This window comes from Lissotriton helveticus, chromosome 1_2 (genome assembly GCF_964261635.1).
Source record: "Lissotriton helveticus chromosome 1_2, aLisHel1.1, whole genome shotgun sequence".
In the NCBI taxonomy this organism is placed as follows: domain Eukaryota; kingdom Metazoa; phylum Chordata; class Amphibia; order Caudata; family Salamandridae; genus Lissotriton; species Lissotriton helveticus.
Genome location: NC_136058.1, coordinates 63066111 through 63084674, shown reverse-complemented (window position 1 = coordinate 63084674; position 18564 = coordinate 63066111). Strand labels below are relative to the sequence as shown.

Below are 18564 nucleotides of genomic sequence, written 5' to 3'. Positions count from 1 at the left end.
ATCCCTCCTGAGCTGTCTCCTCTCCTCACCTCACCATCACTATGCCTGTCCATTGTTTCTTTATCTCCTGTCTTTCCCTACCTTTTCATCACCTAGTCTCTCCCTCTATCTATATGCTTGTTTTCCCATTCTCTTACTCCCTCTCTCTCTCTCAAACACTCTCTCTAGTTCTCCACATCTCTCTCTTTTCCTATCTCTGCATGGCTTGTTCTAGCCTTTCTCACTTTACATTCCTCGTCCTTCCCTCTCTCTCCTTCCACCCATGATTACCTTTCTTTTATGTCTAAGTGTACCAGCAATTCTTCTTGTCATGGGATGGTTATCTTCTTTTAGCCTAGTTACTTACAGAACCACTGGGGAAGGCATGTGTATTAGGTCTCCAAAAGGAGGGAGCAAGTAGATGTGATTCTTCCCTGCAGGCCTAGCAAAGATATGATATGCAAGACATGAATACAATAATTCTTAATGTACAGCATTTCCACAGTTTTGTTTGTAGTCTTTCTGGAATTGGTGCACTCTATATACATTACAGAATAAAAAGAGATCTCTATATACATGATATTTCCTCTGTCCTGTAAAAGACTTATGGTTTGGGCAAATGCATACCTCATTACACACTCCTAGACTTTTGAGTACCTTACATTTTCAGTCACCACTGTTGGGTATGCTGTTTCTTATTAGACATCTCATTTCACCCAGCAAGATCCTCCTCAGTATGTTTCCAGACCACCCATATAGCATGCCTCAATCTGGTTGATCTGTTTTAGTAATTTCTATTTAAGAAAGCAAGAATTTAAGTGAAGGCTGATCCTTAAGGCCTTACTGTTAGCATTACCTGGCCATACTCAGTACCTGACTGCTTAGTGCTGGGAAGCCCTAGGGCAGCCATGTGCTCTATAAATCCATAATAATAATTTCTTATCGACAAGATTGAGAGCCATTGATATATAATCTCAGCGAGGCTGTATGATGGGATGGTGCTAAGGCTGGTTGAACATGAGTCAAGGTATTCAGCAATGTATGAATGCATCTACTTTATCTTAATCAGACTTTAGCCATCAGAAAGTGCAATTTAATGATTCATCAGTGTTGTGCTGTACAGGTGCAACATTATCACTGATGGCATATGTAATACTAGACTATCTGTCTGTGCTTAGAGTTTTTAATCATTTATACTTATTCACTAATGCAGCCAATCTCATGCCTCTAGTACCCTTTATGTAAAGAATTTTTTATTGAGATCCATTGGGCTGCTGCAACCTCAACATAAAAAGATAACGTGATTTCTTGCTGTCATTACTCGGGCAGTCCCCCGCCCCACCCCTCACCCTAGGACAAATAGTCTTGGCTACAGGCCTGCTTTTGGCTTGCACCAAAAATAAAAAGCATTCAGTTTATTAGTCAAAAGTATTTCATGGCCAGTGCACAGAAACATTCCTATGATTACAAACCACTGAAAGGAGGCAGTCCCCGCTACGAATGTAGAGGTCCTTCTTTACCCACTTTTTCACTGAAGGGCCTTACCAGTCAAGCAGACCATGCCTCCCTCAAAACCTCTACAAACTGAACGCTGCTCGCTCCAGACATTTGTTAAAGTAATTCATGTGCAAGTCAGCATTGACATTTTATGAGTAAACATAAGGTGTACCTCTCAACACATCCACTTTTGGCGGGTGACACAACCCCTGGCAGGGTCTATCACACACTAGTTTACCTTCTTTTTCCTCCCTCCTGGGCTGCCTTACAGGTGTATGCTACAGACTCAGGCTGCATTTCTGAGGCTATGACATCACTCTGGCCAGACTGTCTACCAACAGACAGTATTACAGCCTGATCTGAGTGATGTTGAGCCCTAGGACCTTCAGCTTGAGTTATGGAATAGAACAGCATTATTTTTGCATTCTCACAACTATAACTCTTTGGAAAAGCTCTGTGTAGTTAACACAGTGTTCTAATTATACCCAAATGGGTAAAATAATGGGAGTTTTGAATTGAAATAAGTTACAAAAAATCTGAGCTGTCCCTCCTAAAGTCAGTGTAGATAGGGATGGGAGCACTTACTGAAATCTCACCTGCCAATATGATTCATAAGGTCTGGAAGTATGGAACAGAGCACGCTGGCAGTGCAAGGACTGCACAAAACTGATGATTTGGAACACATTCACACAACTCATTGGTGCAGTGAGATAATTCTTTTGGTAAATTGCTGGCCTTTAGTCCTCAGCGGTGTCATAAAGGGTAAACAGAACAATCCAACTTTATTTGATCATTTTCATGTCCAACTCTGATATGGTTCGCAAACCGCTTTGGTACTATTTTTACCCATTACAGAACACAATGTATGTTGTGTCTGCAGAGCAAGCTAGGCATTTGAAATGCTGGCTCCCAAATGCAGAGTGGTTCTTCTCTTCTTTATTACTCCTTTGCTCTGACTAATAGAAGGTGACCTACTTGTGTGGGAGCTAGTCCACAGCACATGGATTTCCTCTGTGTTCTCTTCTTTTCTTTTGCTTCCCGTCCACTTCCTGTCCATATGTCCTAACAGGACGTAATGTTCAATGTTCTTTTGGAACTGTGACATCAGACAGGTATTTGGGTCACAGTGACAATAGTCCAGAAACTTGATTTCTCTCCCCATTTAAAGGACAAGGCCTGTTTCTTACCCTGTCACATTTTTTCAATTTGTTCAATCAACTTTTTGGGATTAAGCTTCAACTTGTCCCTAAGCTGACTGGCTTCTTCTGGCTACTGTTGATCAGGCCCAGATTATCTTTCACTGTCAGGCTCAGTAAAAGTTCTTGTGCGTTGTTTCTCAGGTCACGGCACTGATGGTAGAGCTTGAATTGTGAGATGATTCACATTATTTGTTTCTCTTCTGCCCTTTTATTCACCAGGTTCCCTGTCCTCGCAGTCACATGCAATTGTATTTTGTCATACTTGTGGTCTGACTTCCTGGATTGCGGTTGCTTTACAAGCATCCAGTTACCTTCCTTGATCTCAGTGAAATCACAGGGTCTCCTTGTGTCATTGTATCTTGTAATTTTGTCATTGTCTCCCCCGTCTCTTGCACAAACCTCGACTTCTGACTTCTGTGTTCATTCGTACTTCAGCCAATGGTTCCAGCTGGATATTCTAGTTGTGTTCATGATCAACCCTGAGGTTGGCTCGCAATGGCTGGTTGGTACTGTGTGGCATGTTCTGATACACTCTGATTACTGTGTTCAAAGATTGGTGAAGTGACTGATGTTCACTTGCTACTATCTGTTTAAATAATTTTTTAATATATGCATGAATCTCTCAGTCATTTTATTCACTTGAGGCCACAGTTTTATTGTTTTTGAAGTCCAGATGGGTGGCAAATTTGGAAAGATCATGCCCGTTGCATGGGTGTCCATTGTTGGTCTTGACAACTTCTGTAATGCCACATTCTTCAAATATTTGCTCTAGTGTTGGGATAACCACTTTCATGCAGGTAGATGATCTCTACTTGTGTTTTTGCCTTATTGTAAAGGTCCAAAAAAAGTCTACAGCAACATTGTGCAAGAATCCCTCTGCTAATGGGCACATTTGGAGCTGCAGTGACTGATGCCCACTGTTAATTAACAGACACTGATGATGTTTCCGTAATGTGTCTTTCACATCTGGTCTAATACTGGCAACCGCATATGATGTGAGAGTGCCATCATGGTTTTCACCATTTCTTGGTGTCGCTCATGAGTTATGTCCACAATCCACTACCTAGGTGAGGTACAAACAACAATCCTGGTGTCCCTCCATAGAATGCCCCTTAGTGGTATTGTCAGTTCTCACCCAAATCAAGATGGGAGTAACCCCTCTACATAAAAGGGATAGCTACAGAACCTGTTCAACTGCAAAATGTATGAATTGAGATTTAGGAAATTACAAGAATAATAGTGACATTGTGAATTTTGGACCTTCTATTGGTGAGGTAAAAACTAGAGTAACATGTAAGCTGGCTTTTTATCTTACGGGCAAGGAGTATGATGTATTATTCAAAAAGAAGAGGGAACGGTGATTTGAAATACATATGAGGCATTGAACCACTCAATGTTGGAAGCTTGGTTTAAAAGACTCATCAACCAGGATTCATTGGAATGATTTATGGTGTAGAGTTTCTCCTGGTGTTAGAGGATTTGTTTTTCCATAAAAGCGTATCAGCAGAGGATCGTAGTTTGCTCATTGGATCTGTGTTTATGAAATACATGTGTAATACTGTGTCCTAAAGAAATTGGAGCAGATTTGTAGTTCCATGTTGACAGTCTGCTGCTCTCATCATTTACTTTAAATAAAAAGAAGGAATGTATAAATGGTTAAGATGAATTTTATGGAGAAGGGAGTTTTAATATTTGTGTCATAATTGTGATTCATGTTATTGTTTATGGCATAGCTTTATATATATAACCACAGAATTATTATTTGTAATGCACAGCATTTAAAGTAATTTATTCCCTTGCCTAACTAATACAAAGTGGTCTACTGGTGATGGAGTTAGCCCCAAGGATGTTGATACCCGCTCTGTTAACTTCTTTTCTGTCCCCTCCTTTCTACTTTCCCTCCACATGGAAGCAAGTGCCAGTTTTCATCTGGAGCTCTGACCTCAGTCAAATCTTTGTGGCACAGTGACATTAGACCAATGACTTTACAATGCAGAAAGGGAATTCAAAATGTGTTGCTTAGAAAATTGATTGGAGAGTTGTTGTGTGCTGTGTGTTGCACATTTCCTTTTAAAAGCACACAAAGGTCATTATTTGAATTCAATTATTTATCTGAGGGTTTAGTGGAATATTTTGTGCTACAATGATACAAACTCACACTTTGAAGGAAGGGACCCAAGCATGATAGCTTATTGCATATTCAGTCCAGAGGCACATGTGATTCTGTAAAACAATTTATAAAACAGTGTTCCGAGTGTGGTATCCTTGGAGTTGGTGGTCTGATGAACAAACCATGAGGGTGAAAGGTCAAATGTCAGGACCAGTCTGGGCATATGATAGTGATTGGCTTTGTTACTGAAGCAAAAACTAAAATGTGTTATGTTGTCCTCCTTAGTCACAGTTCTGTTAGTATACCAAATAAAACAAAATATGGAAATATCAAAGAATGATTTGTAAAGTGCTGCTGGCTGGCCAGTGGAAATTCATTTTAGTATAGCTGGGATTTTCAAGGCTTTTATAACTGGTCGTAAAATAGAAAGGCATTAATACGGAACTAAATGTGACATGTACCTTCAATGATATATAGGTTGAGTTTAATACCTAATTTGGGCAGGTGATGGGGACCAGCGCTGATTTTGGGCTCTGGAATTAGTTTCTGTCATTAGGCTTTGATCCATAGCAAAACAATGAGAGAAAAGGGATATAGAAGCAGATATATATACATATAGGAAAATAGTAACAAGAAGAGAAAGTATGGATGAGAAATAACCTTCAAGATTGGGATAAAGAGACAGGAAGTGCAGGGTGGCGGAAATGATATGGCAAGGTGGAATCAGGACTAGTCAGCCTTAATGTTCAGGAGGCTCTTAAGGAACCTTTGGGCACCTCCACCTAATCTTTTCGAAATGAAGGTATACTATGTGATGTATGCATCACACTCTCAAATATGTTACATAAATGAAGAATACAGGCATAAATAAGAATAAATGCTGATTAAATTTCACAACGGGGGTAGGGGGGTTGTTTCCTTGTTAAATGCTTGGGGAACTATGCCCAAAGTAAATTTAACCATGTGGATTTTCTCATGTGAAATTCTGCTCCTGCACCTATGTGTAAGTCTAAACATTTTCACAATTCACCGTTTCTTACTGTAGAGTTACACGTTACAGGTTGGGTTTTATATTGCAGACTTTCACAGCTCAAAGGTGTGAAATAGGGAACGATTGTATTGCATCTGATTGTTAAATTGACGTTCAGACCTGAAACCTTTTTTTTCGGGAGAGGGTTAGGTGGCAATAAAGACAATCTGAAGGGACTCACACTGTTCAGTGCACGCCTAGAACCTGACCATAAACCATAAATTAATTGCAACATAAATTACTTTTTTCAGTAGTGAAACGTTTTAGCAGTTGTGTGTTGACTTCTATAAACAGCTGTTAAATTAATTTTACATTCAGTAAAGTTCTTCATTTACTTTGTCTACAAATTTTCATTTTTACACCTTCAACGATTGTGTTGACATCTAGCTAAATCAAAAACAAATCCCCAAATAATTGCATGTTGTATTGGCAATAGTAGAAGATGAAAATAAAGTATATCTGAGTATGAAAGTATGACATTATTTTCGATACAACGCTTAAAACTCAAATATGCTAATAAACAAACACTGTTTTTCTTTCTCTTAGGAAGCAGGAATGGCACATTTCTGAGATTCAACCTGTGGACATTCACATTAATGAAAATAACCAGTAAGTCTTACAAGTTTCATAAATCGCACGCAACACGGTGACTTATGATTTTATATGTTAATTGTTGTCAGAAATTTAGTGATCTCACAGTTGACCTTATGAATATATTAAAAATGCATATTTTGAATACTGTCTATTTTCTCTGTGTCAGCTGGCAACCTGAAGTCAGGCCTTTTCTTATATAGAACTATAATTGCGGTAATACTTCATGAACCTTTTATGTTACCAGTTGTGCAAGTCTGTTTTCTGATCATCCTTTTACAACTAGTTCTCACTTTATCTAAGTAAGGTAACTGAATAGATTGATTGTTTGACAGACTTCAAACTGAGCTCCAAGTGTGCATTCACATTGTTCTATCTGTCTCTACACTCCACTCCACTATCTTTTACACAACTAGGCACAGTTTAAGGATAAGTTGTCCAGGGAAGAGTTTTGGAATCCTCTTTCTTGTTTCTACCCCCAGTTCACAATATGTGACCATGAACATAGCACTTTATATTTCAGGGGTTCGATATCTTTATATTGTGAAATATTTCGTCCTTCAAGCATCTAATATTTGTAAATGTTACACATTCTGTGATGAGTTCTGAGCAGCATGATAGTGAGGATATAATTTACTCTTTCAACTTCAGGACTTAGTTAAAATTCACTTGCATATGTCTATAAGTAAAAACATTCAGCAATAGGTATGAAATCAGTGGCTCAAAAAGAATAAGCCATTGAATATAAGCAGAACTAGAAAGGCCCAGCCGCTGTCTTTTTCCTAGTTCAGTCATGTGAGCATATTAGATGAAACATTTTGACCTTAAATGACGTTGGCCCTGATTAAATGTAGGTCAATTCATTCTAACTCGTCAAAACTCATGTTTGCAGAGGGAGCGGAATTACGAAGGGTGTGGAGTTTCCCACATCTGCAGTCTTCCCCATAGGCATGTCAAGCCTGCCAGTACATATTAAGGAAAAATACCTAGTAAGTGCATTGGCTTCGGAAGTTGCCACATAATTATGGATCACCATAATTGGCACAACATTTCCCACCTAATTTGCAGATTTAATAACAAATGTTTTTTTAACTCAAATGGACAAAGATGATACTGACAGAAAATGCAAACACAACAATGATGGACAGAATGTGGATCAATGTCACACATTCACCCCAGTCCAAAGATCTGGGCCCAAATCCATCGTTTTTCCACTCCACACCACCCTGGGTTAGACAATGGCGATATGCAAATCAGCGCTGACCCTGTGCCCCATGGGAACAGTCCAGTCCGAACTACAAAAGCCATGTCCTTCCCAGAACGGAATCAAGCATCCGAGGACCGGCCCGGTTTCGAGGTAACACCTCTCTTCAGCCCGGCTAGCTTGATTCCAGTGGTGTGGAGTAACTGGGACTCACGTCTGAGCATCCCCAGTACACTTAGAGCGGTAACTGCAAACACAACAATGATGGACAGAATGTGGATCAATGTCACACATTCACCCCAGTCCAAAGATCTGGGCCCAAATCCATCGTTTTTCCACTCCACACCACCCTGGGTTAGACAATGGCGATATGCAAATCAGCGCTGACCCTGTGCCCCATGGAAACAGTCCAGTCCGAACTACAAAAGCCATGTCCTTCCCAGAACGGAATCAAGCATCCGAGGACCGGCCCGGTTTAGAGGTAACACCTCTCTTCAGCCCGGCTAGCTTGATTCCAGTGGTGTGGAGTAACTGGGACTCACGTCTGAGCATCCCCAGTACACTTCGAGTGGTAACTGCAAACACAACAATGATGGACAGAATGTGGATCAATGTCACACATTCACCCCAGTCCAAAGATCTGGGCCCAAATCCATCGTTTTTCCACTCCACACCACCCTGGGTTAGACAATGGCGATATGCAAATCAGCGCTGACCCTGTGCCCCATGGGAACAGTCCAGTCCGAACTACAAAAGCCATGTCCTTCCCAGAACGGAATCAAGCATCCGAGGACCGGCCCGGTTTCGAGGTAACACCTCTCTTCAGCCCGGCTAGCTTGATTCCAGTGGTGTGGAGTAACTGGGACTCACGTCTGAGCATCCCCAGTACACTTAGAGCGGTAACTGCAAACACAACAATGATGGACAGAATGTGGATCAATGTCACACATTCACCCCAGTCCAAAGATCTGGGCCCAAATCCATCGTTTTTCCACTCCACACCACCCTGGGTTAGACAATGGGGATATGCAAATCAGCGCTGACCCTGTGCCCCATGGGAACAGTCCAGTCCGAACTACAAAAGCCATGTCCTTCCAGAACGGAATCAAGCATCCGAGGACCGGCCCGGTTTCGAGGTAACACCTCTCTTCAGCCCGGCTAGCTTGATTCCAGTGGTGTGGAGTAACTGGGACTCACGTCTGAGCATCCCCAGTACACTTAGAGCGGTAACTGCAAACACAACAATGATGGACAGAATGTGGATCAATGTCACACATTCACCCCAGTCCAAAGATCTGGGCCCAAATCCATCGTTTTTCCACTCCACACCACCCTGGGTTAGACAATGGCGATATGCAAATCAGCGCTGACCCTGTGCCCCATGGGAACAGTCCAGTCCGAACTACAAAAGCCATGTCCTTCCCAGAACGGAATCAAGCATCCGAGGACCGGCCCGGTTTCGAGGTAACACCTCTCTTCAGCCCGGCTAGCTTGATTCCAGTGGTGTGGAGTAACTGGGACTCACGTCTGAGCATCCCCAGTACACTTAGAGCGGTAACTGCAAACACAACAATGATGGACAGAATGTGGATCAATGTCACACATTCACCCCAGTCCAAAGATCTGGGCCCAAATCCATCGTTTTTCCACTCCACACCACCCTGGGTTAGACAATGGCGATATGCAAATCAGCGCTGACCCTGTGCCCCATGGGAACAGTCCAGTCCGAACTACAAAAGCCATGTCCTTCCCAGAACGGAATCAAGCATCCGAGGACCGGCCCGGTTTAGAGGTAACACCTCTCTTCAGCCCGGCTAGCTTGATTCCAGTGGTGTGGAGTAACTGGGACTCACGTCTGAGCATCCCCAGTACACTTAGAGCGGTAACTGCAAACACAACAATGATGGACAGAATGTGGATCAATGTCACACATTCACCCCAGTCCAAAGATCTGGGCCCAAATCCATCGTTTTTCCACTCCACACCACCCTGGGTTAGACAATGGCGATATGCAAATCAGCGCTGACCCTGTGCCCCATGGGAACAGTCCAGTCCGAACTACAAAAGCCATGTCCTTCCCAGAACGGAATCAAGCATCCGAGGACCGGCCCGGTTTCGAGGTAACACCTCTCTTCAGCCCGGCTAGCTTGATTCCAGTGGTGTGGAGTAACTGGGACTCACGTCTGAGCATCCCCAGTACACTTAGAGCGGTAACTGCAAACACAACAATGATGGACAGAATGTGGATCAATGTCACACATTCACCCCAGTCCAAAGATCTGGGCCCAAATCCATCGTTTTTCCACTCCACACCACCCTGGGTTAGACAATGGCGATATGCAAATCAGCGCTGACCCTGTGCCCCATGGGAACAGTCCCGTCCGAACTACAAAAGCCATGTCCTTCCCAGAACGGAATCAAGCATCCGAGGACCGGCCCGGTTTCGAGGTAACACCTCTCTTCAGCCCGGCTAGCTTGATTCCAGTGGTGTGGAGTAACTGGGACTCACGTCTGAGCATCCCCAGTACCACTTGGAGTCAAGCTAGCCGGGCTGAAGAGAGGTGTTACCTCGAAACCGGTCCGGTCCTCGGATGCTTGATTCCGGTCTGGGAAAGATATGGCTGTTGTAGTTCGTACTGGACTGTTCCCATGGGGCAACAGGGTCAGAGCTGATTTGCATAAAGCCATTATCTGACCCAGGGTGGTGTGGAGTGCAAAAAAACGATGGATTTGGGCCCAGATCTTTTGACTGGGGGAGTGTGTGACATTGATCCACATTCAGTCCATCACTTGTTGTTTTTTGCAATTGCCGCCCTAAGTGCGCTGGGGATGCCCAGACGTGGGTCCCAGGCACTCCACACCACTTGGAGTCAAGCTAGCCGGGCTGAAGAGAGGTGTTACCTCGAAACCGGTCCGGTCCTTGGATGCTTGATTCCGGTCTGGGAAAGATATGGCTGTTGTAGTTCGGACTGGACTGTTCCCATGGGGCAACAGGGTCAGAGCTGATTTGCATAAAGCCATTATCTGACCCAGGGTGGTGTGGAGTGCAAAAAAACGATGGATTTGGGCCCAGATCTTTTGACTGGGGGAGTGTGTGACATTGATCCACATTCAGTCCATCACTTGTTGTTTTTTGCAACTGACAGAAAATGCGACACATAATTTGCCTTTTTTGCTACATAATTTAGATAACCTTGCCACACAATTTAGATTGCCATATGGCATAATCCTAGTGGCCCTTACAATAGCAAAGACCTACAGACTGGTTTGGAAAATGTCATTATGATGATGAAGTGAGTAATTCACAGTGAATCAGGAAATATTTTCCATGTTTGACAGCACCCTGGGAAATATGGGTGTTATGCCACTGCATTTCGTGCAAAAGAAAGACTCAAACAGATAGATAGATAGATAGACAGACCAACGACAGACAGACAGACAGATAGGAATGTCCACACTCTTCCAATAGCACGGTATTAAGGATGCTGTCTTGAAGAATTATGAAGTCCATCAAAACAAGCATTGGAAATGTCTTTAGGTCTGGCCTTGTAGTGGTGACTCTGATAGGCACAACACTCCCCTGCACTTACATGGGTGCAGCCTTTTACCTCTAGTATACTGGAATTAGGGGTAAGTAACCAAGAAAGAGGGTCTGTCTGCTCTTGTTCGATGTAACATGGGTACACTTAAGATTGTATGAGAAGAGGAATGAAGCATGTGATAATGCATGTAGAGCTGAGATGCATAACCAGCAAGGTCCGTGCGCACCACATAAAGTCTCCTAACTAGGATATATTTATTCACCGTTATCTGCGTATTTAATGGCTGTCTGTGGAGGAGGTGTAACTGTTTAACATACGTGAGCCACAGTAAATAAAATTACCGTATGTGGCAGATGCATCTTGCAAAATCTGAAGGTGACAGCTAATATATATTTAGGTATGCAACACTGCAATAGCTGCCTTGATTACCAACCTTCTCACTTCAATTCATAGACGAGGGAAATTTCTCATTAAGCTTTTCAAATGGGAGTAACTTGTACCTAAGATCTTGTTGGCATGCATTCCGAAGGTAAGATCAGTGTTAATATTAATAACAACATTTTTGTTTGTAACTGGAAGAGGGCCGAGACCCAGTGACTAACAAATAAAGGCTCAGGTCTCAGGGTAATTCACAAGACCCAATGCCTCCAATTTAGAAATATTAACATTCAAATGTTTATTGGTCAGACAGTGTGCGACTAAAATAACACACTCCATAAGTTTAAGGGGAATGTCAGATTTACTTCCACTTTGTTGTTTCAGGAATTGAATATTAATAGCATACTTAAAAAGTAATGCCAAAAGAACCAATTAAAGCATGTAAAGAAGTAAAATAAAATGTAAGGAATTCCACAAATTGCACAATATTTATTAATTAATCAAAGTTTTTACTTTTAAAAAGAAAAAGTACTTGCACACAAATGTACCCAATAAAGATGAGACCTCTCTTAGAATCCCTTCTAGTTCACTTTGCAAATCCCTATTATATTAGTCAGAGTTAACAACCCTTTTCTTTTTGCATTTGTCACAGTTTGCAATGTAAAAGCTTTTCTAATGGTATTTATCACAATATGACACTCCTACCTTTGATGTTTGTGTAGAAGTTCACAGTGTAGGTGGAATTACAAATTGGAAGAGCTTTCACGGGGGATTGCAGATTAAACAGAGTGCATATCACTTTTTCAACAGAAATATCACATGGTGCAGCTAATACTGTGAATGTGATCGGCTCCTGTTATCCGTGAGATACTCTGTACCAATGTCTGCAATTGCAGGCTCTAATTTTAAAACAGCCAATTTTAGTATATGGTCCTACTGGAAAACATGAATGTTTCCACAATCAAAACGTTTAAGTCTACTTGCTTTGTTTAGTCAATTCCTATGTAAAATGTGAGGCCCACTGCTTCCCTCCCCTCACATTTAATACCCAATAAAGCAAGCTTGTTGGATGTAACCTGAAAATGATCATGGCTGTCTCATCTGTGCCCAGAGATACCTATCAAAGATTTTGGCTGACCCAAAGTATACATTGACATTAACATAAAGTCTTCTTTTGCAGACAACAAGCTTTTACTATGTCTGGTGCTATTGCATTTTCAGAGAATTCACAATATAAAACTGATTCCTACTGTATTTGTCAAATAGTGCAAAATGTAAAGCATCTTCCTATGGTATTTGATATGGAGTTCACAATATAAAATCGTATACTATTGCATTTGTCAGATATTCTGCAGCATATTTTCGGTACAAACGTCAATGTGAATTCAGTGAAACAAATGTAGGTCAGCCTATTATTTTTTAATAACATGCAGGCTTAGTCAGCTGATTTGTATTGTTTATGCAACAGTTTTACAGGGGGTGAATGTTACCACAATAGAAACGTCTGCATGAAATTGAAACCAATTGCTGTGAGAGTAGATCACAAAAAAATTGCAAAATTCTTTAATAATATGTAAAACATGCTTTGTCCAATTCACAAAAGCAAGCCTTTCTTAATTGACCCCACAATATTTACCATGGAAATTAAATGGGACCATGCAGGGAATATTCATAAGCTGTTAGTAAGAATCGAAAGGACTGTGTCTACTTTGGATTTTTACTTACAGGAAATTGGATGTTTTGGAGCCAAATCACAAAGGCATGAAAGAGTTCATTACAGACCGCTCCTATATAGTACTACTTCCTATACTCTAAAACACTTTAGTAAATCAGCCCCATCATGTCTGAAAAAAGCACTTCACATTTTAAGTAATCATCAAACTATCTCACATTTTTCAAATAAGTTTGCCACTTAGTTTTGCAAGATGTAACTGTGCCAAGACTTTGTATCATTCTTATCATGTTTACTCAATTGGGTGTCAACAAATAGATGTGATTGAAACTATTTGTTCTATGTTGGTATTTGCTAAGTTTCATGGTATCTGAATACAAGTGGATCTTTGATAGATGGGTTTCAGGTCAAATAAAGTATAGGTTGAATCGATGAGGTGGATCCTGCAACTCTTATTTTGATTCTTCTTAAACCCATCAGTGAAGATGTTTCCTTGTACTGTATTTTGAAAATCTTTGCTTGGTCCCAGTCTGTGGCAGAGGGCACCCACTTTAGGAAATCCCGTGTAAACTGTGGCAATGCACCCTATTGTAACAAAAATATGCATTGTGGCATTCGAAAGTGTGAACTTACGATTGCACTGGAAGCTGCATAGCATTGACAGGTGGAGTAACAGTTTCAAACCACCACTCCATCTTCCAATGTAGGGGAACCTTACTGATCCAAAGGCAGGTGCAGTGTGTGACTTCACTCACCTTTGGAAAGCATTCCTGTGAGACCCCTGGGACTTTGGTGTCCCTTCACGAGTGCTGTATTTGTGAATAACTTTCTAGTTGGTGTATAGTTTGTGTGTCAGCTGAGAGCTTGTTTGCCCTAACTCTCATATTAGTAATATGCAGTGGTAACAGGGGGAAAGGGGTTCCAACATTTACATGCCCTGTATGCATTATGTGTGCACACATTCTGTATTCTAGAAGGGACTGTACACGCATCTGCAGCCCAGTCTGTAATGTAGCAATGCCTCCAGGTTCAAAAGGTTGTTGCAAAAGCCTGTTGTGCCCCTGAGGCGTGTTTGTAATCAGGCCAAGGATCATGCAAGGGGCCACTCCTATTGCACCCCAATTTCCCTCTCTCTCCACTATTCTATTGTCTCCCATCTCACAGTCTGCTTTGGTGTTCAAACAGTTCTAGTTTCCCAAAGATTGTGCTGCTCACTCTCATTTACTCTCCCTGTTACACCTTCCTGCTGTAATTTAAAATTCGACTTTCAGTTTGTTTCTGGTTCACCCAGCAGGCAGCCGTCACACCACACAGCAGGGTGGGTTCAAATCTCACTATGGATCAGGTAGGGAATGGGATCTAAATCTACAACAAAGATGGGACGAGATATCATGCCTTCCCTTTCGACATTTTGCCAACTAACAAAGAGTATATAAACACAATGTTAATCTAATGTGTTAAGCTAAGTGTAATCCTACCAGTAGTTACTGGTCGCCCTAACTGTTCTATGACAGTGGGCCGATTAGCCTAGTGATTTATGTACATCCCTCTGAAGTCATGACGCGAGCCTAGTGGCACAGTATTATATATGATTGTGATCTAATGTGTTTATATGGATAATACAAAGGATATTTTTATATAACCTTGTGTGTAGTTTCTTTTGTGGTGTGCATAGTGTGTCACTGCGTTGTGAGTGTGTTGTGCAAATGCTTTACACATTGCCTCTGGGATAAGTCTGACTGCTCTGCCAAGCTACAAAGGGGTGAGCAGGGGTTATCTTCGGGGTGTAACTCCCTTGCACTGACTAGAGTGGTGGGTTCTGCCTGGCTTAGGTGCATACCCTAGCCAACCAGAGACCCCATTTCTAACAAAGAGCAGTGTATATTACCTGATAACAAAATCTACACTCAAACCCATTTATTAGCAATGTTTTTCATTAAATTATACCCCAATCATACGACTCATACAGTAATATCCCTCTCTTGAAAATGGCTGCAATGTTTACAAGGATTTTGCTGTATCTGGAAAGGCCTGCATTGCATCATCTGTCTGGGACTTCAGGCATTAGAAAGTATGTGTATTCTTGCCACTGTTGATACTGAGATGACATGCACTTAATATTGAGAAGCATCATGTTTTCTTTAAAATGTCTCTTCTTGTCTATGACATGCATTTCATTCATTCTCTTCATTGTTTTGAGAATGCCTTGTAATTAAGTATTTTACTACAATGGTGCAATTGTTTCCTCTGCACAATACCAATTGAAGGTTATTTCTGGTTCTGGATAATAACACGTCAAAACGTGCACCGTATCTGCCAATTCATCTCGGTTGTGTCAAGGTCCTCTCTATTGTCTTTTGAGTGTATTGAAACCCGGAATACATCATACATGCGACAAAACGTGCCTGGATTCCAGATGCATGGGTTTAATCATGATTTTAATAATGGCATTGCACCGTTTTCTGTGAGTTATAACTTAATTACAATAAGGTTTCCCTTACCCTTCCACGAACAATTTTCATAAATCACCCTGAAAGGAAAATGGTCTCCAGGGCTGCGCCGAGCGATTATTGTACAATGTTACACATACAAATTAGCCATGTTGAGACGACGAGACGGCCCTGCAGCAAGTCCGCTACCTGCCCTGTGGGATGCTGGGGGTGGGAGAAGGAATTGTGCTAGTGATTACTGCTAGCTGTTTCTGCAAGAGTGAAGAATAGCTGAACACGAGTGTTCGGAAGAACGTGTGAGATACGCTATATTTTTGTCATTTAAATATGCAAGTACGGTGTTATCAACTTTTTAGTGGTCTTCCTGAAATGGAAGCTAGCTAACAAATTAGTTTCAGAAGCTGGAAAAAGCAGACTGCTCTCCTCAAATACCGGAATTCCGGTGTGTGTTTAGAGCATATAGTGAATGCGAGCGATCTTTTTTCTAGGTGTGTTTGGCGGGCTTAGCTTCAAGAATCAGTAGAGCAATATACTGAAGACGCAAGGCCTATAATATGCAATGTTTATAACATCACTTAATTTCCTAAACCTGGTCTATCACATTGTAACCCCTACAATAAATATCCCACTTGAAAACAAACCCATATGTACTATAAAATATCTATCTGTCTATCTATCTATCTATCTATCTATCTATCTATCTATCTATCTATCTATCTATCTATCTATCTATCTATCTATCTATCTATCTATCTATCTATCTATCTATCTATCTATCTTTCTGTCCAACTGTCTGTCTGTGTGTCTGTCCATCACAAGTGGGAATCTGCAGCTGCGCCTCAAAAACCTGACACTTATTATAAAGAAATGATTTCCGAACGGAACTGTAATACCTTATTACAGTTGACTTCTGAGTCACAATGCCTTCTTCCAGAGCAAACAGAGGAGGGGAAAGGCAGGTCAGCTCATAGACCATTAAAGCAACAGTTTAACAAAATTAAGAAATTAAACATTGCTTTTCTTTCTGCCCTATTTTTCTAGCTGTACATTGACAAGAAAGGAGATATGTATGGCAAGATGTTTATTTTGTGCTCTTTTCGAGTAATTATAGAATAGATAGATTCTGTGTGTTTATACTGCACCTTTCTTTCTTTTTAAATAGAAACTAATAATAAACAGCTTCTAATATATATAACAGCTTTTTTGATGTGTTAAATTTTGCATTAGAGGTTCTATTTGTATTCTTCATGTTTTCAGACAAGCCCTTTCTTTCATAGGAAAGAGCTATGTGGTGTGACTCTGTAATATGAGCAATAAAGTACCACATGCAATACATGATAAAGATATTGCAAGTCACCCTGGAGTTACATAACCATAAGCGTTGCCCTTTTTCCTCTATATGGTCATGGAACGCCACTGTGATTTGCAGTATGCTTATAATGTACAACAGGATGCTCTTTAACCTATCTATCTATTTATTTATCTATCTACCATTGACATACATAGAATGCATAGAAATAGACAGTCTTGTGTGTACACTACTAATATAATTACAGACTCCAGGGAATGACGAGGAGGGAGGTGAGATCAGGCAACAGGGCCTGTCAAATGTACAGCTTTGGTTAAATTCAACATTAAACACACTTTTAACACTAAAATGTCCACAGCACACAGGTTCTAATGTCAGCTCAGTTTAGGCAGTCGATCATATCTCTACCTTTATAAGTATGTAAAATATGTTTTGAAAACATAAACCAATTTTCATTGGAAAGAATCTTTAAGAACTTTTAGGGCATCCCCACCATCTTAACAAATTTGTCACACCAAGTGTTACTGATAATATGGTAGTGTTATCATCGAACAACTGAAAAAACAGGCCTTGGGGCATAGACTGAGCTTGAAGTAGTCATGGGTAATGTGCAGCTTTGCATTCCAGTCATTTTAAGCTTAGATTTATAATTGAGACTGCACCTGCTACCCAATATGTGAAGTTACATTTCAGCAAAGCCGGGAATTTATTTTTGTGCAAGAAGGAGATTGCTGTTTTTCATCCAAGTGAAGAAACTGTCAATTTACATCAACTTGTATCAGATCGTATACATTGTCAACTAGCTTTGAATTCCAGATGGCCCTGTCTCGATTTAATTGAGCGTCTTTTGATTCAACATCATTCTTTACGAATATTTGTGTAGGATTAGCAAGTATGGGTTTTTGTAATCCTGTTGAATAGAAATCCACCTTTTGTACTTGTGCTTACATTGTTTGGGTCTCCAGGACTCAGAAGTGCAGAGTTTTATTTCTTCATGTGTTGGTGTAAGGAAATATGTGTGCTTTGTAAGACGCAGTTGAGAAGACAGCCATTTATTCCACAACTTAAGAAATTCAAACGATGTACCTGCCAATAGGTGGAGTACTTACATTGCTAGATCACGGGATACCTTTTGTGTGAGGGGACTATGTCAACCTGTGCGCGAAGTATTTTATTTAACCAAACAGCACATGTAAGTAAATTATTTAACTCCATGGTTTTCTGCCTCATATCCTTGCCATGGGCAGCTGGTGTTTTAACCTTTGTAGTGGCTGAGGCTCTGCTCATCAGGTCTCAACAATATCTGCTCTGTTTAAAAGGACACCCATTTTTTATTTCCTCAAATTGCCACAACTGTCTTTCTGTTAAATCAGTTCCTTCTACTGAAGGATGTTGGGCAATTGTTCAAAGTCAGATATGCGGTACTGAAGAGATGTATATTGTTAGGAATTAAGATATTAATTTATCATTAAATAAAAAAGCAGTGGTGAGGGAATCTCTGCTTAACCCCTGGTGTCTATAAGCAATTCGTTTTCATAGTAAAAATATTTAATGAGCAAAAAGACACCATGATCATGAAGCTAGTTTAAGGGAAACTGGAAGT

General features: G+C 40.9%; 1 protein-coding gene across 2 annotated transcripts in view; it reads left to right on the top strand.

Moving 5' to 3' along the window:
- LRRC7 (leucine rich repeat containing 7) overlaps positions 1–18564 on the top strand; it is a 2053453-nt gene that overhangs the window by 439436 nt on the left and 1595453 nt on the right. For both annotated transcript variants that reach the window (XM_078668793.1, XM_078668795.1), the window contains exon 3: positions 6362–6424. In XM_078668793.1, the coding sequence (XP_078524919.1) occupies positions 6412–6424 (13 nt within the window). In that variant the 5' untranslated portion in view covers positions 6362–6411. The remainder of the gene's footprint in view (positions 1–6361; positions 6425–18564) is intronic.